The following is a 27,200-nucleotide window of genomic DNA, read 5'->3' on the forward strand; positions in this document are numbered from 1 at the left end:
TCAGCGGCCGGACGTGAACAGACTTCTGGTGTTAAACTCTGCACATACATTATTCTGCACAGTGAAGGTCAAACATGTAAGTGATGTAACAAAAAGCAAAACTGATTTCTGCACACAGAGGGACTTTCTGCACCAAACATTCAGCAAACAACCAACATCGTAATCATTTTCTCTCTGTATGATTTTTAAAAGTCAAATTATCATTATTATTCAGGTTTTTTTCTCCATTTTGACATAAAACTGGCTTCAGAAACACAATGTACATTTCAGACAGGTGGAGGGGATTCGTTCCTCTTTAGATCGTTACCTCTTCCTTCAGGCAGAAGCTGGATCAGCTCATATTTGGACGCCTGTTTGGGGTCCTGATTGTGCTTTTCTAAGGCAGAGCTGATCACAGTGGGGGTCTTATCATTGCTCGTAACCTGGGGGAGAGAGGAGAATAACAATGACACTAGGACAGCTTGATTTGCAATAATGATATCCTAGGTCCATTGTATCCTGAGGATCTGATTCTGATGACTATCATTACGGGATCCTTGCAGATAAGAGGAAGTGAAGCTTTAAGTGCACCGTGTCACAGATAATTTGGGACAGAGCATTTTCGACAATGTCACGGCTGCTGCTGTAAATTAGAATCAAATAGTGTGAATTATTACCAGTATGCTTCGGTATAGGTTTCCATCCTGCAGGTCCATCCGTATCCTGATGATTCGCATGTCGGGCCCAGAGCCTTGGATGTTATTGGGGGGGTTGTTGCCGCAGGAGGCCGATCGGCGGTGGGATTTTGTGGGAGTGGTTGGAGTCAACGCGGCGGGGGTGGAGTCATTGGTAGGAGGCGACGTGTCAACATCCAGACAGGACACAGATGGAGATCTCATATGCTGCAATAGAATAAAAGTGACATTGCTAATGATAACCAAGGACATGATTGTTCTTCTGGAATAATGACCGAGTTGAGTCGCTGTCATGCAGATTTAGACAAAAGCGAAAAAGAGCTGCTTCTGCGAACAGCGTCTTTGAAACGAGCTAATATAAATGCACAGTTGGTTTAAACACATGAATACCAGGATATTACCTTTGTGAGTTTTGACAGCAGGTTGTTGACAGGTGAGGGGAAGTCAAAGAGGCTGTCGCTGTCACCAGCCAGGCTGGTCCGCGACGTGCTCAAGCTGCCAACACATGAACACATTCTTATTAGGGATGCAAATAATGATTGTTTTCATTATTCATTTAATCCAATTGCCTTTTTTTCTGTTAATTATTTAATCACTAGTCTACAAAATGCTGGAAAACAAAATTTCTCAGAGCCTAAGGAAATGTTTGAACTCAGATGGTGGCTATGGTGATATGCTAATATTAGCATTTAGCTCATTTTACTACTGATTAATCAACAAATTCTTCAAGCACTAATTCATACATTCATTCTGTCATAAAATAAATAAATAAATAATGGTTAAAATGGAATCATATTTTGACTTAGATCATAGAGTCAAGCACCAAAACGATACATTTCCCACAATGCAACGCTGTACTGGCCGTCATCAGACACAGGAACTCACAGCCTCACGTACTTTTGAGACGCTCCTTCAGAAGGACAGAAAGGTATCATGCACCTGTTTTCACTCTCCGTGTAGTTCTCCTTGTGATGTGTAAATTAAATGTCATGTGTAAAAGTGCTGGAGCGGCCTCTTAGTTTTATCATGAACGAAGAGTCAAAAACAACCTAAATCCTACTGGATATTATGAACTGTAAGGCTCTTTGTGCGAATATTATATCATTTATAGTTTGTGTTTAAGTGTGTGTGACGCTCAGCTCGGCTTACTCTGGGCACTGTGTGATGATGACTGTTGGAGTAAGGCCACGGGGGCTCGGCTCACTGGGCGCTTCGATTTCATTGGACAGTCTGTAACTGTGATAGAGATCATCACAAACACAATTTCTCAGTGACGGCAACAAACATAACTTGCTCAAATTAAAAAAAAAATTGAATGCATTCAAGATGTTTTCATAATCAGTAACTGAAGGTGTGTTTACCTTTCCTCCTCTGTTAGTGTAGGTACGCTGTGATACCACTGCATGAAGGACTCGTCAGTGCTGAAAACACAGTTTTTGCAGGAAGACTGCAGGAGCCGGATTTGAGCTAAAACCTCAAATTCCTGTTAACAAAGAGCCGCATCACCGCAAGGTTTCATAATAAATAAAAAAAGCACACATGTTGGCTGATCTAGTATTACTGTGCAGCAACTTTTTTTCTCATCTAGGACTTCACGGCACTTTCCACTTAATCATTTCCTCCCTCAGAAATTCTGTTACCTCTGCTCACTCTAATACACTCTTATCTTGAAAACGATCCTTCCTATCTCTCTTCTTACTGTAGCTTCTATTATCTCAGGGTCACAGGATTTTTGTCAGGGTGCTCCAATTCTCACCGTCGGAGTCCTTACTGCTTGCAGCCTGTTAGAGCCGTTAATGCTGCAGAAAGTGAAGCTTATTTTGCTGCTTCACTCGTCGAAAACTGTTCATTATCTAATCATCAGCTAAGTTTAAGGACATCCTCATTCAGGAGCACTGCAGCAGATAATGTATTCATCTTTTAACCTTTCAAATTTCAAAGTAATACGTATTGCAACACTCACCCTTCTCCTTTTGTCAAAGTTGATGTAGCCATTCTGCAAAGGAAGTGACAGGTTGTAAGTCTGATCATTGGAAAATACTGAGCAACTTCCAGGGGATCTGACCAGGTTTCCCCTTGATAGAGATGAACTTACATCCAGCCTGTCTTTGACAGCTGTGTCCAGCATGGTGAGGTCTGTGAGGAAGATACCCAGGTAGGGCACGGTGCCCTGGGCATTGGACTGTGTTGAGACAAAAAAAGGAAAAGGTGTTTCATCAGTTCCCCAGAGATTTCTATCCACATCGTAAAGAGCCCTCACAGCGAGGCATTTCAGAGCAGCCGCCCGCAGCTATTTTTCAAACACACACACACACACACACACACACACACACACACACACACACACACACACACACACACACACACAGGGACAGACAACAGCTCTGTTCCACTTTGTTGCCGCATGCTGGTCGATCCCTCTTACAGCCCTCCATCAAACTCCTGATACACCCCCTGCTTAGCGCCGTGACATCTGTATCATCGTTTGAATGTAGCTTTTTGTAGGAAAACACTATTTTCAAGTAGTTTTAGGATGTAATCTGTTATTAATCTTGCAGCAAAGCCATGGAGCTTTTCATTAATGTGCTTTTAACCACTCGCATGTTGGTGACATTGAAACCGTGCAGAGCAGAACATGCACTGTATATAAAATAAGACTCGTGTCATGCCTTCTCCTTCTCTAAGCCCCAAAAATACAGATCATTTTCCAAAGACATTATACCATATCTCTGTCCCCTAACTTTTACAATACTAATGACACTTTTGCAGGGTCTTACATCATTTCCAAATGTTCCAAGGTCTCCCTAAAGGCCTGTGGGGATGTACAATCCTTCAGGCTAAAATGGTTGGTATTCACACCAAACGTGAGATGTTAAGTTCATGAATTTTTTTTGTTTTTCTCATGTGCTTGAAGATCTGAGGTTTTGCCTCAGCGATAAACGCTGAGGTTGTTTTAAGTTGCTCCTCTGTGACTGAAGCTATCTGAAATGTCTTGGTGATGTAACCCCTAAATGATTCGACACTCCAGTGAGAATAATTTACAAACGTTAAACTATGTATGTGGCATATCTGAGACTTTCAAGAGACATATTTATAAGTACAACCATTTACACCTGAGTGCAGACTGTACAACAGCCGTCTTCTGTTTTCAAGTGGTTGTTAAGGAAGATCATTATCTGTAACCTAAATGTTCAACCCTTTCACAAACAAACCAGCCTCCCCGAACGCTAAACCGCCATCATAAGTCTCCATTTCCACTCTGCTTACCTTATTAAGATGTCTGCTGTTGAGCCTGTTGTCAATGTTGGCAAACTTTGACGTTCCCTCCTGCAAGACAAAAGTAAGGGAAAGTCTTCCCTTTATTTTTGACCTTGAAAACAGGAATTGATCTTCATCATCAGATGGAGTTTGGAAGTGTTTGCAGATTTTGGGCTGTGAAACTCTTTTAAGTCAACGTCAACATGTTACCGAACAAGCAGATACGGATCAACATTATCATTCATTTGGAGCCGTGTTTCCTGTCACCTGATGACATTCAAATATTGCCTCTTATTTAGCTCTGATCTGGTTTCCATCAGCTCCTGAGGGAAATATCTGGATTCTTAGCTGCTAAATGTTCCATAAGTTCACCAGCTTGTCTCTAACTGCGTCTGTCTGCTGTTTGGTGCTGAGGAAGCAGTGCACAGTGGGTTTATCAATGCTTTCTAAAAACAAAACAAAACAAAACAAAAAACCAATAAGAGCATGTGGCATTGAACCAAAACAATACAGCTGAGCTGAAAGACATTAAAATGCTCCTTTGAGCTGAGGGCAACTCCAGAGTCAGGGGAAGACATGCAATCTGTTATTAACATAGATATGTCATTTTGTTAATAATGCCACTTTCAAGGTCCATTTTTCATCTATTTCTAAACCATAGAGACGTTTTACTGGGACACAGAATATTCAGTTATGAATATGTGACACCTAGCATTTATAGGCTATATATATATGGGCTTTTATTTTATAAAAATAAATATTCAAGGTGATATAAAATATACAAAAAATACAAATGACAATAAATGCATTGGTAAACTAGACAAAAACCCAATTCTGTCATTACAACTAATATGAACATTATTTTTTGATTAATTTTTATAGAATTAATAATGGTACCCTTCAGCACTGCTCCGTCTACAGCTCAGTCATGACATCCATTAGCCAAGAAATAGCCTGTCATAAACATGTGTTATTACTCTGTGAAATGCTCCAGTGACAGAGTGGTGAATAATTTCTTTTCTTCTAACTTTTATTAGTCTTTTATTAGTCTGAATCATTCATCTTACACCCTGACTGCTAGTCGTAGTCATTTTAAGACAAGCAGTGAGATGAAGGGAAGCGAGTACTTGTGCTGAAAAAATCAAAGGCCAACAGAAGGCGGTGGTGTTTTTCTGGCATCAAAGCTCAGAGTGAAGCTTTCAAAATGAAAGCAAATGTTTGGATGAATTCCTTAGAGGGTATCATGGGTAAAATCGCAGCTAATGCAAAGGTATTGATGCTTGCACTGCACCATTAGAGCAAATCAAAACACAGCTAATCCTGCCAATTTCCCCAACTCTCTGACACAGTGCAAACTAAATATAATGTTCTTCTTCAGATGGGTGTCTAACACTGAAGTGAAAGTGTTGACAGAATAAGGGCAGTTGTTCTCAACCAGATTAGACTGGTTTCTGGTCTTTAAAGAAGTCCTAAATCTCCCACAGTGAATGTTGTTTGCAGCTGAGGATGAGGCTCGACAGTCTTTAGCCAAAAATATGAACCAGTGGTGGCACCTGACAGGAACATTAATAAATGTTTCTGAACTGCTGTTCAAATGATGAGATGCGAGTCACCAGGATGTGACATATCAGCCAAAGTGCAAAAGAGTCATGTGGTTTTTCAGTTTGAGGTTCAACAGCTATGCTTGCGGTAAGCATGTTGTTTTTAACCATGCTGGCAGCGTGACTGTAGAGAGACGATGTCAGTCTGTCAGCTGGCCCAAGTTCAACACTTTAGTCCAGACTCAAATATCTCTAACTATTGGGTGGATTCAGATTAAGTAACACACTCATGGTCCCCTACAGACTCTGGTGATCCCCTGCATTTTCCTCTAGTACATGAGGTTGATATTTGTGGTTTTGAGCAAAATGTCTCAACATTTATTGGATGGATTAAATTTAGATCAGATATTCATGTTCCCCTCTGGGTGAATTGTAACAACTTTATGCCAATGTCAATTTTGATTTGTATATACTTGGGTTATGATTAATCACCTGCAAAATTTGCATGCATGACTTACAGTTCCTGTTAACAGCAACATGTCAATATAGATATGGTGAGCAGGTTAGCATGCTGATGTTGATGGTCGTAATGACATTGTCCTCATGTGCAGCTATACTTTGTGTTTGGTGCTAATTAGCAAACGTTAGCGCGTTAACACACTAAACTAAGGTGGTTATCCTGATAAACATCAACACGTTAGCGTTGTGATTGTGAGCATGTTAGCATGCTGACGTTAGCAAGTAGCTCAGTGCACAAAGCACGTCAGTACAGCCACAGAGCTGCTAGCATGGCTGTAGACTGTTAGCGGTGTTCAGCAATATCCCGCCTCTCATGATGTTGAAACAACTAACTGAGGCTGGGAGAGTATTTGACACTGTTTAACTCATGGATTAGCTCGTACATTAAATAGTAATTTTCCAAACTCAGGTAAAAAGAAACTATGTTGATATAATACCAGAATGATGGAAGAGCAAATTCAAAACCAAGTGTACAGTAAACATGCAGTAAACAGTGTCTTTCTTTATGGTTCAGGAGTATGTATCCACAGTTTACTGTTACATGTTGTACACAGAGGTTTCACTACAGCTGTGGTGATGGGTGGGAAAGGTGGAGAAAAAAACATCTTTGCAGATTTTTTAGCGAGGCAGTGAAAAGATAAGCTGTAAAAGCATCGAACAGCAGCCAAGAGCAACATGGATCAGAGTGAAAATAGGCCTGAAACGAGTCCAAGACATCAGAAAAGTGTTTATGAAATCTGACTCCAAACCAACACTCCACTCCAACATTACAACCCTGCGAGCGAGAGCTCAAACTGGCAGCTTTCCAGCATGAGACACTGCTTCTGCAGCTCGTAGGCCGCCGGTTAGTTTTATCAAACAACACACGAGTGGTCAAATGACAAGCTCTGGAGAAACTTCAGGCTTGGACCTTTTACTTTTAAGTTTAAAAAACAAAAGCGGTGACATGCTGTGTCATAGTCCAGCCTGTGCACGCCATGACTGATCAAGTTTCTCACTCTGTTCACACAGTAAGAGAAGCTCAGAGTCTGATGTCCTGTTTGTACGTCAGCCAAGTGGAAAAAGGTACAGAATATAACATTTCCATCATGTCCATTATGTTGACATCAGCTTACCTCCTTGAGGAGTTCTCGACTCTGAGAGTAGTTGTCCTTCTCTGAGAATATTTCTGACAGTTCCTCGTATCTCCTCATTGCCTCCCTGTAAAGCAACAAATCATTGAGTTGATTTACAGTAAATATTCACTTTTCATTTACGACTGTTTTTGCAGCTTATGTTGTGAGGACAACGCTACTGAAGTGGCCTGTTATCATTATGTGTTTAAAGAAAGAAACATTTACTTCTTTACTTAAACAGATAAACAGATAAAACAAGCTGCTGAATTTGCTGCAGATCATCAAGAGTTGAAAAATGTAATTTACCGAAGCCTGACAAAGAATTTTGCTGCGTGTAAGTAAAATCTGTGTTTATTACTCAACTTATTACCTAGTGTCCTTTATATACCGTCTCCTCAGGTCAAAGTGTCTCACAGGAGAAGCACAGGTGAGACTAACCACATAAATAATGGCTCTGTTCTGTTTACAATAGGCGTGCCACTCAGCCCACGTGCACAATAACAAACTCTTACTTAGTAATTAAGTAATTATACCGTGTGAAAATTAGACATCCTTGTTTGTTTCAGTATCAGGCCACTGGAATCTGTGAAAGACACCTGAGATGACACAGCTGCAATTCCTCGGTAACCAGCAGAGGTCGATAACAGTCCTCCATTAGTTAATACTGCAATACCAACTGTAATACACATCCAGGTGTACTGTAGAAAATCATACTACTATTTCACACCTGATTTATGGTGCACATCAGACTTCACTCACTGAAATACAGCTGCACAACACACTTTTGAAAGTTTTTATACTTATTTACTCGTCTACTTGTCTAAATATTTCTAAGTATTTTTCTATGGGGGAATCCAATCTCATCTGTTTTTCTTTTGAACCTCAGACATTATATTCATATAACATAGTCATATATATATATGCATGTGGCACCTTTCTATCATATATTTATCTTGTTTTATAGTTTATATTTTGGATGTTACTTTTTTTCTTCGTTTTTTCTGTAAAGCACTTTGTAACTATCATTGTACAATACATTTTCAGAACATATTAGTTAAAGTTTTTAATTTTATTCTTTAAAAAAAAAAATTTCTTTAAATATTTCAAGTTTATTTGAGTCATTGTTTATAATTTGGCATTTTAATTGTACCTGTTTATTATCAATCTCTTTTGTTTTTTTAGTTTTTGTGAAGTTGCTGCTGTAAAACAATTTCAAGTGCAGTTATTTTCTCTGTGTGGCCATAAACCTTTAAATGTCTGGGTGTTAATTCCCCTTTAAATAGAGCGAGTTGTTCAGCCACAGACCTGTCGGTGTCCTGCCACGTCTTCCTCAGCCGGTGGATGGGGTTACTCTGCAGGGCCGACACGATGGCGTACAGTGAGGAGAAGTTCTTTCTGGCTCGGCACTCCTGTTGAACACAGATGAATACAGTCATTTGCATGCACACACAACACACACACACACACACATTCATACACATACTCATACTGTAACTGAGAACCGCTGTGGGTGCGGGTCTGGCTGGTGTTAAGTTACAGTGTCAGCCTGATGTGCTGAATAATGTATTCTGCTAAAGAGGTTTGTCCAAAGCGAAACCTGGGGTGAGCTTGGGACAGCGTTTTGGCAGAAAACTAGTGATATCTCACTTTGCCAAAGAGGATGTTGGAGTGTGTGTTTTTGTGCAGCTTCATAAGAGAATAAATGAATGAATCTGTGTTTATTCACAGACGGAGAAAGGCTCAGAAAGGAATAAAACTGCTCATGTGACCATAACATCAAAGGACAGGAGCAGATCCTGTCTTTGGTGCAAGCTCCTTGAAATTATAGAAGAAGCTGATTATTGTGCACAATAACTATAACACTGTTTCAGGCTTCAGCTAATCCACATTTCCTCTTGTATAATACTGTCGTTTTTTAAGCAGATTTAAAATTTCACTGTTTGCCTTGAGGTCTTACAGCTGACTTTCTGACTCAGCACATTAGCGTTCATGAAAAGTACATTTCCTCTTCAGTTTCCTAAAGGCGCACTGGAACTGCATGCACACCTCAAACTTAAAAAAAAAATGCTGATTTGAACAATCTCTCCTTTAATCTTGCAGCAAACTTGTTTCACCACACAATGCACCCGAGTAGGGAGCGCACAGTTTTGTTATTTGTTGCTGCACGGTGCAGAAAAGAACCATAAATCAAAACTTCATTAATTTGTTTTGCTTTCAGTTATTGATTGAAGTGAAATTATTAGTAGCCTAGTCACAGCAGAAGCCAGCCAAGCCGACTGTGACTTTGTGATGCTATGTGCACAGTCAGAGCTGAGAATAGGATTATGGTTAGGGGATTATGGGGGTTTATGGTAGGAAAATGCACAGTGGAGGCTTTTGGAAGACTTGAAACCCCAACTGACAAACTGTTTTTAATTCAGCACGAACCCCATTTTCCATTTCTAGACTGTAAAAATCTGTGTTTATGGCATCAAATCCTTCACTTTATGTGCTGTGACCTTGTGATTTTCTTCTACTGACCTCTGCCACGCTGATCCACTTCTCCAGCAGACGAGCTCTCTGCTGGCTGCGCAGCTTCGTGGGGCCAAGGCAGGATGCTAGCACGGCATTGGCCAACTTGTTGAACTGACGTATGGTGGCCCGGACGGACCAGCAAACGCCTTCCCTCCCTTTCTTGTCCCTCTGAGACCACAGTGAGCCGAGGCAGTGGTACGGGACCAGACGGACAAACAGCTCCTGAGATGTGACGGCACACAGAGGTATGAATTACAGCCTGTTTACATCTGTTGACAGAGCTTTCATTTCTGTGGGTGGAACCTCTCTGTGGTGGCTCATCTTACTGTAAGTACCATTTACTGTCTTTGTATTCTAAACAAACTGCTGTCGCTGGTTTTAACAGTAAAAACTTCAACCCTGAAAATGGGTGGATCCTGTTTTAAACAGTGATTAAAATAGAGCGAAAAATACAAAATTATTAATCATTAATTAACAGATTGTAGCTGAACTGATCTACAGACTCAACAGCCACTTAAAAGCAGGTACAGACAGTCGCATGCAAACATATTCTGTAAATGTCAGAATAAACCAAATAACTTGTCAATAACTTGACCATGAATTGTCAACATTTTTTGCTTCATGCCACCTTAAAAAGAATATGTTCAGGCTTAAAGGTGAACTCACTGTCTCTATCTTGGTGAGCTGCTCAGCAATGAGAGGTGCAGGGAATCCCAGGATGCTGGTGGGTTCAAACTTGGAGGGGTCAGGAGGCGGGGTCATGAAACTGCTCTGATCTGCAAAATGTAAGGATGTTCAATAAAACTGCGGAAAAGAAAAAGCAGTAATTGGATTCATCCTCTGGAGACCATGAATGTGTGCACCACATGTAACGGGAATCCATTTGATAGTTGCTGAAACTGCCATCCACTACACTGGCTAAAGATTACAGCAGCAACCACAGCCACCTTTGGCTTTCATAGAAGTTCAGCTGTAGTTTCCAGATTATTTCAGGATATTTCAATAACCTTGTAGGCGCTCCACAGTTTTGAACATTACATTTCTGCAGCTGTTTAGTCACATTCCTCAAATCAAGGAAGCCACAACCAGCTCAGCCTGTATTTTCTCAGCCTCCGTTTGTGATTTAAAGTGATAAAACAAGTGAAGTTCTACATGAAAACCTCATCTATCGAGGATTCAAGAGTGTCATTTAAATCCCAGTTAAAATACAGACCTTTATGGGCGTCTGGCAGCAGGGCTTTCTCGCTGAGCTCCTCGGCGATCCTGAGGAGGCGAGCGCGGAGGTCGGCTGCAGAGGAGGAGTCCTGAGGGAGCAGGGGAGCGAGGCGCAGCAGGCGATCGGGCTCCCCCAAACTCTTAAAGTCTTCAGGATACTCCGTGAGCCATGTGCTGAACACGGTACACACCGCTCTGTGGGGGCCCAGAGGGGGAAAAGGGTGAGATCAGCAAAATGCTTAAGAAAGAAATTATTCTGATGCACTATTTTCAGAGCTTCTGGGGATCTGACTTCAAGGGCCACAACATCAAAGACCTGATAATCTTTTGTTTCTAGCCTTGACCTCCACACGGATCTGACTTGTGAGGACAGTGCTGTAGGGGTAAATCAGGTCATCAGTTCTTGATGTGAGCCAATGAAGAGATGTGTTGTATAGGATATGTTTCTGGTTTAATTCCTGGTTGTAGCTGCACCGCTGGAAGCAGATAAACAAGCTGTTGCAGATTGGAATCGATTGAATATATTGATATTTTTCCAAGATGTCTAAAAAGTTTCCAAGAAATCACCTTGTCAAGCCGTTTAGACAAGCAAAGCAGCTTAGAGACGGATCTATAATTTAGGGGAAACAAAGGATCAAGATTGTGTTCTTTTAACAGATGTTGATGGATCGCCTGCTTACATGAAGTAATAAAAAAAGAAAACCCATACACATCCATCAGTGAGTAAGCCTGGGCTAGCAGCACCGAGAACCTCTCCAAAGAAAGATGGAGTGCAGCACTGGTGGGGCCATTACATGTGTTCTCCCACCTTTCCAGACAACAAAGCTTCCTGTATAAGACAACACTGCAGGCTTAAATACAAACTCTTCTTTACAGTAAAACAGGCCTGACACTTTCTGCCCTCCACGTCGTCTGAGTTATTCACTCAAACAGTAAGTCAGTTCAAGTACACTGTCATTTCCATTAGTTAAACATGTCTGTGCACAAAACACTCGAAAACCATGCGTGTCTAACAATGTTATCTTCTGGTGCATTAATAATAAATATTTGTTTCATATTAATTGGTCGAAATGACACGTACAGAGATCTCTCGACTATCTGCAGTCCCCCTCAGTGTGCAGAGTATTTTAGCACCTTTCAGCTTGTTGTTTTGGTTTTAGCCGCTTTACTGTTTCGATTTGGTCTCATCAACTTAGCAAGTAGGTGGTGAACAGAGTAGCGTGAGATATTTTCCTGGGGAGGGAGCGGAGTCCAAAAACAGAGCTAAAAGAGAGTGAATGTTGGACTTAGATTCGGAAACACGACTCCAAATAAATGCTAACATTGACTCTGTGTCTGCTGGATGTGTAAATAGGAAACTGTTTGCTAACATGTTAGCCATAGCAACTTTATTAAGAGACGTGTCAGTGTTTTCTTTACAGCTTGTTACTGTCTTCTGAACAGTAGTTAGCTCAACTTAAACATTTCCATAAGTTAAACAGCTTCATCTCAGAACACTGGTAAACTATGTCAAAGAAATAGCTGGTTCCTGTTGCTATCTTTTGTGCTGGTGTTTTCTGTTGTTGTTCACTCGGTTAATGATCAGGTTTTACGTTAACAATTCATTTTGTTTGGATAAAATAGAACCTGAATAAGATTTTTTATCATAGTTTTAAATAATAATACTGCCTAGTAATAATAATATCCCCCCAGAACAGAAGCAAAAAGCAAAACATATTTTAGAGGGCTGCACACAAAGACACTAAAACTTCCACAGAGACGTTAGATAGCGTTTTCAAAAACTCACTTGTTGAAAGATTGTCTCGTCTGGCTCCTCTCGCTGTCCCCAGGTGGATTCTCCAATCTGTGAACAAAAAAGAAAAAGTTAGTGGAGGAGAAAAAAACCAAAACACCAGCTTCAGAGTTCCATTCAACTTCAAATACGTGCATCTACTGTGTCAGAAATAATTCTCATGCTTTGTGCTAAACGTATTTATGGCTTGTTTTTCCAAAGATGGTGTTTTAGCTAAGGCGCTGTCCCAATGTTTACTGAGCATCCTGGCAGGAAGTAAGTGCAACTAAACTGACTCTCTTTTGTGTTGCATCTCTGGAAAACTTTCCAAGCAGGTGTTTCATACAAATGCCTCCGTTATTCAATAAAGACTTTATAAAAGAACCAAGAGCTTTCACAAGCAAGCTTTTTTTAGCTCATGTTGCCAAGAAAAACACAAAGCTGCAGTTATTTTAAACCACCACACAGGTGCATCCTGCAACGTGAAGTGTCTCTGAATTAAGTGACTCCATTAATCTAGAAACTGCTGTTTACATTAGACCGAGCTTGAAGACAAAGTGCAAAGCTAAACTAACACCTGCTTAGACTGTGAAAATGGAAATTAGCATAGCAGACTCTAATGTGAACATTTAAACGCACAATAGGAAATGTTCTGCTGCTAGGGTTTCCCTCATCAAAACAATACCATAATAACATAATAACGATAACTAACCCTAACCTTCCATGTAGTGGCACCTGCTTGTCAAAGTTTTCATGTAGCTAATGAAATATCTTAACATCTACATGATGGATGTTGGCACAAAATTTGTCAAATTTGACATTCATGGTTCCCAGATAATGTGTCCTAATGACTTTGGTGATCCGCTGACTTTTGCTCTATGAGTTTGACATTTGCCATGAAATTTACATTCATGTTCCCTGCAGGATGAATTGCAAAACGTTGGTGATCCTTTAACCCTGCAACATCTTCAAATTCTAATATATTCAGTGCTTTTGTTTGCAACCAAATACCTGTAAAACTGATGTTGCCATCCTCATCTGTGGTTTGAGTTTATTGCCAATTAGCAACATGCTAAACTTAGTGAGTGAACATGGTAAACATTACACCGGCTAGACATCAGCATGGTAGCATTGTCTGTGTGAGCATGTTAGCATGCTGACATTAGCATTTAGTTCAAAGCAGCTGTGCCTAAGTGCAGCCTCACAGAGCAGCTAGCGCGGCTGCAGACTTTTTGTCTTGTTTTATGAGATCTGTTCCTCCACTTTAGCAAGAGCTGAGTTGGCACAGTCTCTCTCTTCACTTTTTGTCTTCCTCCACCCAAACTCCCACTGGACAGGATCAGTCTGAGCTTTCCCGCTTCAAACTGCACAAACCCAGTCAGACAGGAAACTGACAGCTGCTGTGGCTGCTGTGCATGACTGCATGTGGAACTGCTATCATAGCACTTGTTTCTCTGTTATTTTGTTTTGTTGTTGCCTTTTTAAAAACTTTCCCTTACCGGACAAAAACTACACTCAACACAAACATTGTGCTGATAAGAGGTGGAACTCTTTGTTACCTGTCAGTGAGGATGTCCAGCACTCTCAGTGTGGAGGTGAAGGAGCGGTAGGTGGAGAGGAAGATGGTGATGAAAGAGGAGTCTCCCATAGAAAAGGAGTGGAGGAGGTGGAGCACCAGCTTCTCTTCTGTCCCTGCTTTCACACACTGGGAGCGAGAACCTGCTGACTGGAGGGAGGCAGGAAGGAAGAAGAAAGGAAGCTAGTGTTTATATATATAAATGAGGCTTTTTCAGTCAGTCACATACTTTATATAGCTTACCAGTGGACTGGTGGGGCCTGCATGCTGCTGTTTGACCACCACTGTGTAGATCACTCCATCCTCCTCTTCCTCCACCACAGTGGACTGTAGAGCAGAAAACCCAAGTTACGACACTGTTCATTTAAAGGCTGTTGATACTGATTACAAGTACTAAATTTAACTTTCGCATTTTACTGACTTTACAGACTCACACTGTCAGACTGTTTCATTATAATAATGACTGAGATGTAATTTGTTCTACTGGAGACAACCAACATCCATGTATGTGTTTAAAAAGGCATAAAATCAAGCTGCTTTGAACTCATCTCTCACACGCTACAGTGCAGGGAGCTCGAACGATCCGGTTTTAGCCTCGAGGAAAGGCCCTGACACAGTTACCCTATTTTCTACTGGTACTGGTTCACACAGGCTCAGTATCTTGTGCATGTTGCAATGTGCGACACACTCGGCCTTACCAGATCCAGAGGACAGTACCAGGTAGTCTTCATCGGTGAGGGCTCTGCCTGCGGAGCAGAGACACACAAACATTAATAATGTGCTTGTCTTCTTATAAAAAGGCATTACACCAAATAAGTGAATCCGCAGTAAAGCAACACATCACATAATAATTATGTGTATACTCTGGTCCCTAGTCTATTTAATATGAAGGCAAACTAATCCTGACAATCATAGTCTCCATAAGCTCACATGGTAAGACTAAACTACAAAAACAGCAAGTCTTTATTTCACAAGAAAAAAGCCACATAAAAAAATGGGAACTTGTAAACAGACATCTTTGAATTTGTTCTATACGAAGCAACTGGACTTGCTTGAGGCCTTAACCACTAGGCTCCACACACGAGTTATTATCCTGCTCCAACATATAATCTGCACAAGATAATAACCTGTGCACGCAAAATGAAATAACATCATTTTGAGGGCTCAGGGGTGTGTGTGTGTGTGTGTGTGTGTGTGTAACAAGCAGTCTGAATTTTAGTTACATGGTCTAATAAATATTATGCAGCCCACACATTATCAGCGTGTACAAGCCATAACAACCTACACAGGATTTACTAATTATCCTCCAAATTCAACATGGTTTTTAACATAATATTAATCACCGATCAAACAAATAATCAGGTTAATTTGATACAGATAAGAGGGCGGGTTAATCAGAGTTTAAAATCATAATCGAACAATTTTAGTTTATTGCTCAACTTGGTTTAGCTCTCTCGATCCAGCATTGTGTTTGCCAATCACACAAACACATCACCCAGAAAAACACCCGGATACAGAGGACAAATGGATATTAAACTATAACATCAGTCATGCGTGCCATAATGGGAAGTTCTGATGGTTAATTAGAAAACTTCCTTGCAGACTTAAATCGACTTAAATCCAGCCAGTATTTGTACAAAGTGTTATGAGCAACTAAATATTGACACACACACACACACACACACACACACACACACACACAGTTCTTGGACAGCAGTCTCCTGCAGCGCGAGTCACGTTACAGGCAGCAGATGATGAGTCACAGCTCTCCAGCAGAGAGAAGAAGAGAATACAGTGACATTCACTCGCACTCCAGAGACATTTGAATACTGTCAGCACAGGCAGCGAGATAAGAGCCTGGTGACTCTATGCTGCTAAAGAACTGCTAATATTATAAGCCAGAGGTTTTTATTGTGTCATTAAAGGCCAGAGGTGGAAAGTAACTAAGCACAATTACTCAAGTGTAGTTGAGGTACTTTTCTCGAGTATTTCTATTCTATGCAACTTTACGGTATACTTCTACTCTACTGTAGTTTTTAATGCTCTACATTTATTTGACAGGTGGAGTTGACTAGTTATTTTACAGATTACGATTTTATATTAAAAATAAACATATTATAAGCTTATAAACCAGTGGTTCCATCGCTTTTCTTTTTCGGCTTGTGACCCCTTGAATAAAAGGAGCAAGCAACCACTGGACTAAACTACTCTAACAAACTGTATAAAGTAGTTTAAATGAGCCAGCTACAACAGTAAAATGCTTCTTAAACACTGATGCATCAGTATTAATAATCTAGTAATATAAAATGTAAGAATATACTGTATAAGTTTTCTACAGATTGACTAACTTTAAGTTCATTTTGTTGTTAATACTTCCGCACTTTTAGTTTAGTAAGATTTTAAATGCAAAAATCAGCATGTGGGACGTCCAAACTGATACAGGCACGTTTCACTGACGAAAAGAAAATCTTCCACAGCATTAGAAAAAAAAACTCTCTTGCAGCTCTTGCAATAAATTAGCTGTCAACCAATTTGAGAATGACAGTTGCTTCCTCTCTTGTAGTGTGAATTGTTGGTGGTGGGTGGGGCCGCTCTTTTGTTTACATCAACTGTAGATCACAGATTGTGCATTAAACTAATACGCCGATCAATATCACTTTACACTTTACACCGACACTGACGATTTCACAACTGTGACTTTTTCCATGATAAAAAATGCATGAGTAAAACGCAGAGTGGAGTCATCCCGGGAGTCTGGTGAAATCTCCAGACAATTCGAGATGGTTCATACTCGCTGTGAGTCAACAGTTTTCATCTAAAAAAAAAAAAAAAACCACCTTGGCAACAAACTCAAAACGAACACAACAAAACACAACGTCTTCTAAACCCTTCTGACTGTTAATCGGCTTCACAAAAAATGAAATAAAATAATGATCTGCCTTTCGTTTTTATTCATTTTGCATGTTCTGACTTGTGAGCTCTCTCACATGCAAATCGACAGTGTGAGCCAAGAAACATTTTCATTCACAGAGCAGAGGTGAAGTGAGCAGAAGCTGCTGCCGGCTGTGGTCTGCTATTCTTCTGTGTTCAACCTGTGCTGTAATTAGCTGTAATAGGCATGTGTTAGCCTCTGCTAGCCTCTTTCAAATTACCTTGACTCGACTTGATCGAAGGTCAACGCTCCGAGCAGACGCTCCACAAAGGAAGCTTTCACAAAGCAGCCTACTGCACTGAAAAATACAGTCTGTTTATCAAACCTGTTATTCTGCCTGCCTGCGTGATCCCTGCTGTTTTCTACGCAAATCTGCCTGTGATTCTTTCTCTCCCATGAAATGAGCTCAAACAGACACAGACAAAAACAAGTCACCTTTCCCTCAGCAAGTCCAGACAGGTAGCAATCCCTGAACTTCCTGGAAATTTTCAGGATGAAGGTAGAAATGGCAGTTTCATTTTCCCCATTTTCTCTCATCTGTTGTTCCGTCTTTTCTTTTTTTCTTTCTTGACTTCACCGTCTCTTATTTCCTCAGTTGACCTCTCTCTGTGTGTTTAGGTCTTTACCGTTTGACTATTCAAGTCTTGTGGCTATGTATCACAAAGACACACCTGAAGCAGGAGCTAAGTCCGGCCCCCGCAAGCCTTGGCACTCCCATTACACACACACACACACACACACACACACACACACACACACACACTACAAACACAGAGATAGGGATAGGCTGTGTGGATAGACCAACACTCATTTTCAGTGAGTCACTTTTTACACAGTAACCCATATACACACATGAAAACCTCACATACAGCCACACACAAATAAAGGCTCTCATCAGTAGACACGTGCATGGGCACTTGCCTGCACAGACACACGCACACGCACACACACACACACACACACGCACACACACACACACACACACACACACACACACACACACACAGAGACAAAGCCCCGAAGCTATTTCCAGAACAATACCCCTTCTCTTTCAATCTCTCCTCTGTGCTCTCCTGTTCTCTTTTGCTTTGTAGATGACCTTCCCATGCAGATAAACCAGTTTGGCCGAGTATCCTGTTTAATGCGGCGCTAACCAAAGCAACAGTTCAGTTGGGAAGGACGCTATCTGAGAACAGGCGGAAGTTGGACAGCCTTCGTACCTGTGCCCTGACCTGGTGTTGGAGCAGTAAGATTCCTGCGGTCTTGTAACAAGAGGTAATAAATGTTCAGACGGCCACTAAACCAGGAAGCAAGCTGTGTTTATTTAAGGGGCTAATGACATCAGAGAGTGAAGCCACGTTAACTAGGGCGAGACTTTCACAGCTGTGTATGTGTGTAAAGGGCAGTTGCTTATTAGTACGTTAACACATCGCCAAGACTGTACGCACAATATTCAAAGCAATATAAGTGATTTTTTTTTTTGGACACTTATGGAACAGGCTGTAAACACAATATTTATCCCCGTACCCAAATTCTTATTTTAAACGTGTCGGCGATCCATTCCTGTTTAAATATTCAGCAGACGCAGAGCAACATTAGCTTGAGAATCAGCATTATCAAAAGAAATAAAAGCTGCTTACTGTGGCTAGAAACAGGGTTGAAAAGATTAGTGAGACTGAAGCAAAGTAAAGTTGCGGACTGTAAAATAGAGCGAAAAGATGCTAAAAATGTTACATAGCATAATAACACTGATTAGCGCAGCTTTAATTAGACTGTTCTCCAGAAGTCAGGTCCTCCAGATAAATAGATAGTGAAAGTGTGCAAACTGGGTGCAAAATAAAATCTGCATTAGATGTAAAAACAAACAAACAAACAAAGTGTAAAATGTCACTTGCACTGCTCTGGGAGTATCTTGAGTAGTCTGCTAATGTCCGCTAAGGAGCATTAGTCCTCCTAAAAAGCCAGGCTACACACGCAGTAAACTGTATTTACTCTGACTTATAAAAAGCTATTTGCAAGTTTGACATCACCTATTATTAGGCCGTGCTAGACACATCTTGTAAAAGCTTTGTTTATTTTTGGTCCTTACTTTAAACTCTGTATTTTACAGTCTAAAACAGTACATATTGAAACTCTTTGATACAATCCAGGATTTATATTCTAAGGTATTTAGCTGTCAAACATAATCAATCAAAATGTATTTTGTTTTATATTTATGTTTTGGATTTTATTACTTTGACAAGAAAATGCAACAACAAAAAAAAAAAAGATCCTCTAAGCAACATAGCTGCAAAAACTTCTCTGTAAACCAACAGTTATGACAGGAAGTCGAAATTAAATAATGCAAGTCTTAGTGCAATAAGAGAACGGATAATAACACAAAATAAAACCCGATTCAGGATATTTGCCTGTTTCATTTTGCTAAACTCAACAAAGTCTGAAAAGAGAGAGAATATGAAGAAAACGTGATAGAATTATGGAATTAGACGTGTCTTATAGACGCAGGCTTGAGAGCTGACAAGTCTCACAGCGATACAAAGGCTTTAAATATAACTGGTTTATATATAAGATAGTATCATTTCCCCTCAAGGCACAGTCTTACTGCTTACTTATAAAAAAGTGAAAGTGATTTAAAGCTTTCACTCATCACTTGTCTGGCCTTCAGTACTTTAGCGTGCTGATCCTGTGGACCTTTATCACAGCCACAAAGGAAACCATAGCCCTTTGCTCTTTTTCCTTGTTCCTTGGTATATAGAGATCCCTGAGATAAAAGTACATTCAGTGGAGCGTCGATTGAGTTTGCCTTCTGAAACCGGGCCGAATCTGGGTCAGGGAGAAGCCAGCCTTTACTGTGGAGAAACTTTTTAAAGCGTGTGTAATTTAGAGTTCAGCTGCCTCAAAGGCTGCTGGGTAAGGATCATGATTATAGACCACAGTGGTGGGTGGTATGAGTTGATTATTAGTTTAAAAAAAAAAAAGGACTCTGCTGCTGCTATTCATGAATCTCGTGATTTAAAAAACAATCAAAAACACTGTCGCTTTTTCCCATATGAACTTTGTTGTAAGATCTTCTCTGAGGGCCCTAAGCTTTCCCCACCCCCAGCTGCATGCAGGAAGTACATAATAAGTGGAGACAAACACAGGAAGCAGGACGTGCTGTCGTGTTGCGAAGTTATTTTTCTTCCTCTCTCCTTCCATCACAACTTGAGGCTGAGTCAACCTCTCCTCCTGAACAACTACATCAGCTATTGGAGGGCACCAGAAAAGCAGGCAGGAAGCCGACTCTCCATTTTGACCCCCCCACCCCCCACCCCCCGGCCTCAGAAAACAACCAGTTTCAACCTTTTTCCTTAAATAAATCCATGTAGTTGTGCCTCCGCTGTGCCAAAAAGCTTTGGCTTTGAACAAATACACACCGCTGACGCCCTTATTTACAACCTCACACAAGCCTCTCCACCAAACAGGGGGTCATAAATACATCTTCTGAAGTTTTATTTAAAGATAACCATTGTTTTGTTTTTTTGAGTGGTCCACAACCCCGACCCCTTCCTTCCTATCTCTCTCTCTGCTCCTCTTCTCACGCTTTCATCTATATATCCCTTGGTGCCCGTTATCTACTCTCTTTCAAGTAAAACTCTGTGGCATTCAGGTCAAAGCTGTTCTATTTCCCTTAAAGGGGGAAAAAACTCTTCCCTTGGATATGATGACTCTGTTAGATATCGTCAGTCTGTGATGTTCTGAAAGTTAGTTCAGAGGGAATAGTTGACTCTGTGGTGCGCAAACTCTGACTTAACCTGGCACCTCTAATTCAACTTTAGTGAGTAATTCCTAGCAGTGAAAATCTGAGGTGGGCTTATGGGTATTGTAACTAACTATCCAGGCAGGTAATGTATGAACATAGTACAATATGTGGATATCCAAACTTTACACCTATTTGAGACTGTTGAGCAGCTCATTTGAAAATCATGCTGCTATAACCGGGTGATGGAACATGGCTTCAGGGATTTGCTCCTACAGCAGCATTAGTGAGGTCAGCCACTGATGCCGGCTGATAACAAGCACCAGTATACTCCATCTGAAACGCTGGTCCTCCCCCAACACCTGTCTGCATCACAATCGGTGGCTCTGTGTCCAGCAATTTCTGCAACTTCCCGAAACCAACAAGCCAACAGTCGCAGCTGCTAAGAAAGATTTGAAAATCTCTCTCAGACTGTGTGTTTTTCATTCTTCACGCAGCTATTGTTCTCATTTTCCATGTGAACAGCTAAGTGTAACACCCAATGCTTTCGAGGAGAGACTTTTCTGAAAATACTGCGTCTCCCCCCTCTGTGTGACAGTCAGCTTTTCACCGTGCCTTTGAGTGTTGGTTTGTTCAGGCCAGCTATAGACACTTTTGCCTTGTAATTCTGTCAGAGAGGATAACCTGGCATTCACAGTCGGCCTTCCAGCTCATTCCAATAATGTTGGCTGGGTTTGAGTCAGGGTTCTGGGCTGGCCAGTCAAACTGTGAAAACCATTTCTTTATGGACCTGGCACTACCATGTGAAAAAGAAAAGGTCTTAACTGCTGCCAAAAAGTTTTGACTAAAAAATCAGTGTGTGCTTTCTCTCAAAGATTTATCTTCATCAGTATGAAAGGTTCTGGCCCAAACCATTAAAAAGAAACCCCAGACCAAATGCTGACATAAGTATTCGTCCACATACTTTTGGTCATGTGGTGTATCTATAGCTGCCTTCAAACAGAACTCGTGAGGTTATATTCTTGTCATGGGACAAACAGACAACGTGCCCTGCAGTCAAATGGTTTAATTCATGAGAACACCGACTGAGACGCTGGAAGCAAAAACCGCCTCATTCCCGTTCTGAAAACGGTGAATGAACTTGTCACTGTTTCATTTGCATATCATGTTTAGGGAGAAAAACAGAAAAGTGTAGACATAAAAAAAGAAGAAGAAAGAAGTAAAGTCAATGGGCTAACACTTTTTTTTGAGTACACTCTGACCTGTCAGAAAATTCCCACTCGTGTGTCGTGAATATAACTTTGAAAGAACCCTTTATAACAGCTGGGCTGCTTATTGGTCCTTATCTGATCTATTGAAGCTACTGCGAATACAAAAACTTGCATTTGTGCTTTCTCTAGGATGACTCTGTTGCTGAGCGTCAGTAGAAAATGGTGAGTATTGAAGATAAAGCCTTGCTCTTTGTAGAGATGTTTCGATACCATTTCTTCCTTACGGACACAGACTCCGATACTTGAGCTTGTGTATCAGCCGATACTGAGAACTGATCCAATACCAATGTGTTAGAAAAATCAGCTGTATGCTACTAACCCTGTATGGAAGTGATACGCTTGTTGTCGTTGTTGTATGAAATGGCCCAGGTTAAACCCTTTGTAAAACATGAACAAATACATGAGAATCTCTCTTTTATTACAGTGGAAACAACTTATATGGATCAAAAAGCCTGGGACAGAATCATTCCTGTTCAAATGCTGTTTAAACAAGTCACTTATTGGGGTCTTTTCATACTTGACAACATATGGATAAATATTTTAAACTGGCGTAGTCTACTACACACATGTATAACAGTACCTGCCAGTGGCTGCACAGCACAGCTTCCTGTGTAGGCTACTGTTTTAGAGCAGCAAAGAAGAATTGATGTGCGAGAAAACTGACGTCGCCGCCTCCTGATCCAGTATTTTAGGAAGTATCGTGGGCATTTCCGATTCGTGATCAGAACAACTCCAGCTCTTTGAATCTGAAGGGCTGGAACCGAAACCTGATGAAAAATCTTTTGTAACTCCACTTGATATCATCTGATGTGACTTGAAATTGTAAGCTCCATCACCAAACAAGAGTACAGAAATGCAAAGCACATTGTCAAAAGCTGTGATTTTAACAATGTAAAAGTGTTTTTGGTCTGATTCTCATCTCAATCAAGAAAACTGAACCTGGAAACACTTTGTTTCCTTCATCTTAAAGCTTCATTGTTCACTGGAGGCTGTCACTTCATGCACCCTGACTCACACATCCAAGTCTCCCTCATTAAAGAATGAGCAAGAGGCAGTATTGGATTCCACTTGACAGACTATCCTTGGAGACGGCCTGTGATACTGGATACTGTTTATAAGGAGAGCAGATGTACGCTGCATCTACCTGCCGAACCACCACATAGATTATTTACTGCGAGGTCCAGCGGCCGTCATGTGACATGAGCATGGAGGAAGTCTGCTCATTCTGACACGGTTAGTGCAACTTCTTTTCTTAGCCCGGAGGCGTTTCTTGAGGCTCAGTGTGAAGTAAAAAAAAAGATCTTTGTGCAGGTCATGTGTGACTTGGGCAAGAGAGTTGGTCAACAGATCGTCATGACTCAAGGAAAATGTTTTACTACCAGTGTGGAATACTGGAAGAATTAAGTTTTTACAGCACAAACAAGAGAGGAGAAATTAATCGGTCCCAACGCTGCAGCTTCAACGTTCTCTAAAGAGAAAATAACACTGAACTGGATCTGATAAGCCCCAACACACATCACCATCAAGTCACTAAACATTAACAGAGGTGAAAGATCGTGGGAAATTCACCTGTTTCATCAACCTTCTAGCTTCCTCTATTTTAGTTCAACTTTAGTTCGTGTTATTCTGGAGTCATGCTTATCAGTGACACACTGCATTCAAGCTGAGAAGCTCGTCCCACAAAAGAAACTCACTTTTAAATAGAAGAGTTCAGAAAAAAATGTAAATATACGAGACATTTAAGCGAGACTGTGAGTCTGGAGCTATGCCAGCGGCTCTGTGACGTCAGCATACTAACATGCTCACAGTGATAATGCTAGCATCCTGATGCCAATATTTACCATGTTCGCCATCTTAGTTTAGCATGTTAGCATGCTAACATTTGCTCATTAGCACTAAACAGGAAGTACAGCGCAAGAGGATGGAAATGTACAAAAGTACTGATTTTTATTTGAATTATAATTTTGACTGGATGAAGACCCTGTGGGAAATTTACAGGGATACCAAAGTTATTGCAATTCATCCTGTGGGGAACATGCATGTGTATACAAAACTTCATAATAATTCTTCCAATAATTGTTGAGATATATCAGGAAAAAACTAAATTGTCAACATCCTGGTGGAGCTAAACGAAAAGTCAGGTGAACACCGAAGTCATTCACAAGCCACCAGAAATGTCGACACAGAACATCAGATATTTCCGATCAACCGACATTACCTTCACTAGAGTCATCCCGCTAACATGGCTCAAAACTATTGCATTACAACATGCAAAACTCTGTTATCATGCCATGTAAGCTTTGGTTGTGAAACTACCATATTATTGCCCTGTTCTGAGTCGTTATCCTAAGATCACTCTGAAAGAATTGCTTCATTTTCATCGATTTGAATGGTTGACTTTATTCAGTTTATGTGAAATATCAGCATTTGGGTCTCTGTGGTGGAAAAGCTGAAACGACACACGCATCACGCCATCTTCATCTCTCTCTTTCTGTCTGAATCACACTGTCTTTATTCCCTCGGGGCTTTCTGAAAACCAGCCAACCACATCTGCTGTTTATTCAAGAAACTGGTAGCTGAACGCAGCTCGCATGGTTTCATGGAGGACTGCTCTAAACGTTGTTAGCCGTGGTGGCCGGGGGAGCCATGACAAATGAAAAGTCCTCCTAATTCCCTCTCAGCTCCAACAACTTTATTGTGTGAGCATAAGAAAAACTAACAAAGTAGGTGGTAGGAGACTTTACAGAGCAAAGCTGTGAGAAATACTACGACTTCATCTCACTCTGTACCACACCACACGTACAACTGTAAGCTCACCTGACAAAATGTGTTTCATTGAGGCGAAAGGAAAAAACACTCACCTGCGAAGTTTCCAATTCATCGCTGCCGCTCCCCCTCCGTGATTGGGGGCTCGGTGCGTCGCCGTCAAGTGGTAAAGGCCGATAGCCAATGAGAGGCACGTCGCTTGACTCCACCCCCGGCAGGTCATAACCACCTGTTCGCAAGTTACGGGGGAGCATGGTGCCAGCTGCTGCAGACAGGAAGAACAGAGGAAAATAAGTGTTTAATGGTCTCTTAAGCAGCTGATCAAGCAAAACATCCTGAGAGTCGAGATAAAATAAATGCAAAATTTAAAGCTTTTTCTGCTGATATTATTAGATTGCTTCATGTTTCTTGTCTAAATGTCCTTTTATTACACAGTATGTTTTATATAAAGCACTTTAAATTGTTTTGTTGTCGAAAAGGGGCGATAAAAATGAACTTGCATTGCCTTGGTGGACAAATCTCTAAACTCTGACACGGGTAGATAAAAAATGTAAGAAAATTATTGCAATTAATAATTACTTTCACAATCAATTAATTTGTTATTTTCTTGATTAATTGTAACATCAGAAAAAGAGGAAATGTCATTAGATCTCTTTATTTGTCTACAATGTTAAGATGAGAAAAAGCCTAAAATACTCTCATTTGAGAAGCTTAAACAAGAGAATGTTTAGATTATTTTTCACTTAAAAATGACTTAAACAATAAAACAATTATCAATTCGTTATTCATTGCCTAAACGATGCAGCTCTACATTGTATGGTCAAATTAAGTTCCCTGTTTGAGTGGCAGTTTGTTCTCTGACTCTGCCAAAGATCTTTGTCGGACACAGCATCAGGCTCAGCTTTACTTTGGCAAAGATTGTAAAAACATAACTTTTAAATGAAAGGAACACACTACAATAAGTTAATGGTAACACAGAGGCCATTTCATAGTTGATTTGTTTAACACGCTCATTGTGCCCCACAGCAGTTCAGGATTTGCATTGCACTCCACCCCCTCCACCCCCCACACCCTCCCTCCTTCCATTTCCCTTTCCCCTCTTTGGCATTTGGATTGCCATGAAGATAGACATCTAGTAAACACTGCTTCAGGAAGAGAGGTGCAGGACGGAGAGAGATGGAGGGAGGCTGATCCAGTATAAGCATTATGGACTTGTAAACTGTGCTCTCACACTGTGATGCCACCCTGAAATTGAAACCAGTTTGACTTTGTGAGCAAAATACGCAGAATGGTTGTCGGGTGGATGCTGTTAAGTAATAAAACTCCACATGATCAATCAAACAGACTGCTAACACTTTAATCCAGGTGAAAATGACCTGAGAGGAAGCCGCCGGACCCCTGTCTGCTGTCACAGCTCTGGATAAGAGAGAGCAGCAGCTTGAGAGCCTCAAGTGTGAAATAAAAATGTGCTGGCACTCCCAACTTTCCATTGTGCTTTTGTCTGGGACTCCTGCAGCTCTGAAGCATTTGTGCAACACTTACCTTCTCTTACATGATCATTTATCTTTGCTGTTAGGTTTGCGCTTTTGAAGAAGAGAGAGAAGAAGAGAGAGAAAGACACACATGCAGGCCTGCAGCGAAAAAAGGTCATAAACAGTGCAGTTTATTCCCTGACCAACGGCTATGCATGAGTCTGAATGACTGCTATTCAGTGGCTCTGACCAAAGCAAACAGAACACATATGACTGAGGCACAAACATACAGCTGTAACTAGGTTACGGTTAAGTCACACCCCATAATGCTCCTTTTCTGCTCAGTAAATGCAGCTATAGGGTGGTGCTACAGTTATATCCAGCGTTAATGATAGCATCTGTCACAGTGCAGGCTGGGGGATGAGAATAAAGTCTGACAGTATGAGGGCTGTGAAAGTTTGTGCGTGCTGACACTCCTATTAAAACAAACAAGTGTGCCACATTAGGACATTTGCGTCCTACCGAGTCATTCAGTGACATGAAGGCCCTGGACATTTGCTAAATAGGCGACAATTATTTGACCAAATAGAGGAAGAGAAATGAAGGAAGCTGTATTTCAACTCACTGATAGCCAAGTGTCATTCGCGGGATGAGGACAGTCCAACTGTGGTCAGCTGGATTCCTGCAGCTCTGGCTGACCGCTGGTGCTGTACTGGAACAGTGGCCGGCTCAGCTGTGGAGAGTCGCACCGATCTGTACCATCTTCAGCGACGACGACGACGAGGGAGTCTCCGACCTCCGCCTCGCAAACCCCCCACCCCCACCCCCCCCCCCCTA

General features: G+C 41.1%; 1 protein-coding gene across 3 annotated transcripts in view; it reads right to left on the minus strand.

Annotated features, from left to right (window-relative positions):
* Positions 1-27,161, minus strand: part of rgl2 (ral guanine nucleotide dissociation stimulator-like 2) — a 29,680-nt gene extending 2,519 nt beyond the window's left edge. Inside the window, exons 1-19 of one of the 3 annotated variants that reach the window (XM_023407149.2) lie at positions 26,989-27,161; positions 24,987-25,153; positions 14,882-14,929; positions 14,427-14,510; positions 14,167-14,333; positions 12,623-12,679; positions 10,835-11,031; positions 10,288-10,397; positions 9,628-9,843; positions 8,413-8,516; positions 7,108-7,192; positions 3,942-4,001; positions 2,770-2,856; positions 2,638-2,670; positions 2,036-2,157; positions 1,824-1,910; positions 1,076-1,169; positions 657-881; positions 308-422 (exon numbers count right to left, since the gene is read on the minus strand). In XM_023407149.2, coding sequence (XP_023262917.1) covers positions 308-422; positions 657-881; positions 1,076-1,169; positions 1,824-1,910; positions 2,036-2,157; positions 2,638-2,670; positions 2,770-2,856; positions 3,942-4,001; positions 7,108-7,192; positions 8,413-8,516; positions 9,628-9,843; positions 10,288-10,397; positions 10,835-11,031; positions 12,623-12,679; positions 14,167-14,333; positions 14,427-14,510; positions 14,882-14,929; positions 24,987-25,145 — 2,050 coding nt within the window. In that variant the 5' untranslated portion in view covers positions 25,146-25,153; positions 26,989-27,161. Of the gene's footprint in view, positions 1-307; positions 423-656; positions 882-1,075; positions 1,170-1,823; positions 1,911-2,035; positions 2,158-2,637; positions 2,671-2,769; positions 2,857-3,941; positions 4,002-7,107; positions 7,193-8,412; positions 8,517-9,627; positions 9,844-10,287; positions 10,398-10,834; positions 11,032-12,622; positions 12,680-14,166; positions 14,334-14,426; positions 14,511-14,881; positions 14,930-17,550; positions 17,832-24,986; positions 25,157-26,988 lie in introns of those variants that run through there. The other 2 variants (XM_023407148.2, XM_023407150.2) reach the window with 2 other exon arrangements.
* Between the last annotated feature and the right edge of the window lie 39 nt (positions 27,162-27,200).

The sequence above is a fragment of the Seriola lalandi genome, unplaced genomic scaffold, assembly GCF_002814215.2.
Source record: "Seriola lalandi dorsalis isolate HSWRI2012SDOR001 ecotype SW California unplaced genomic scaffold, Sedor1 jcf7180002054330, whole genome shotgun sequence".
Classification (NCBI taxonomy): Eukaryota; Metazoa; Chordata; class Actinopteri; order Carangiformes; family Carangidae; genus Seriola; species Seriola lalandi.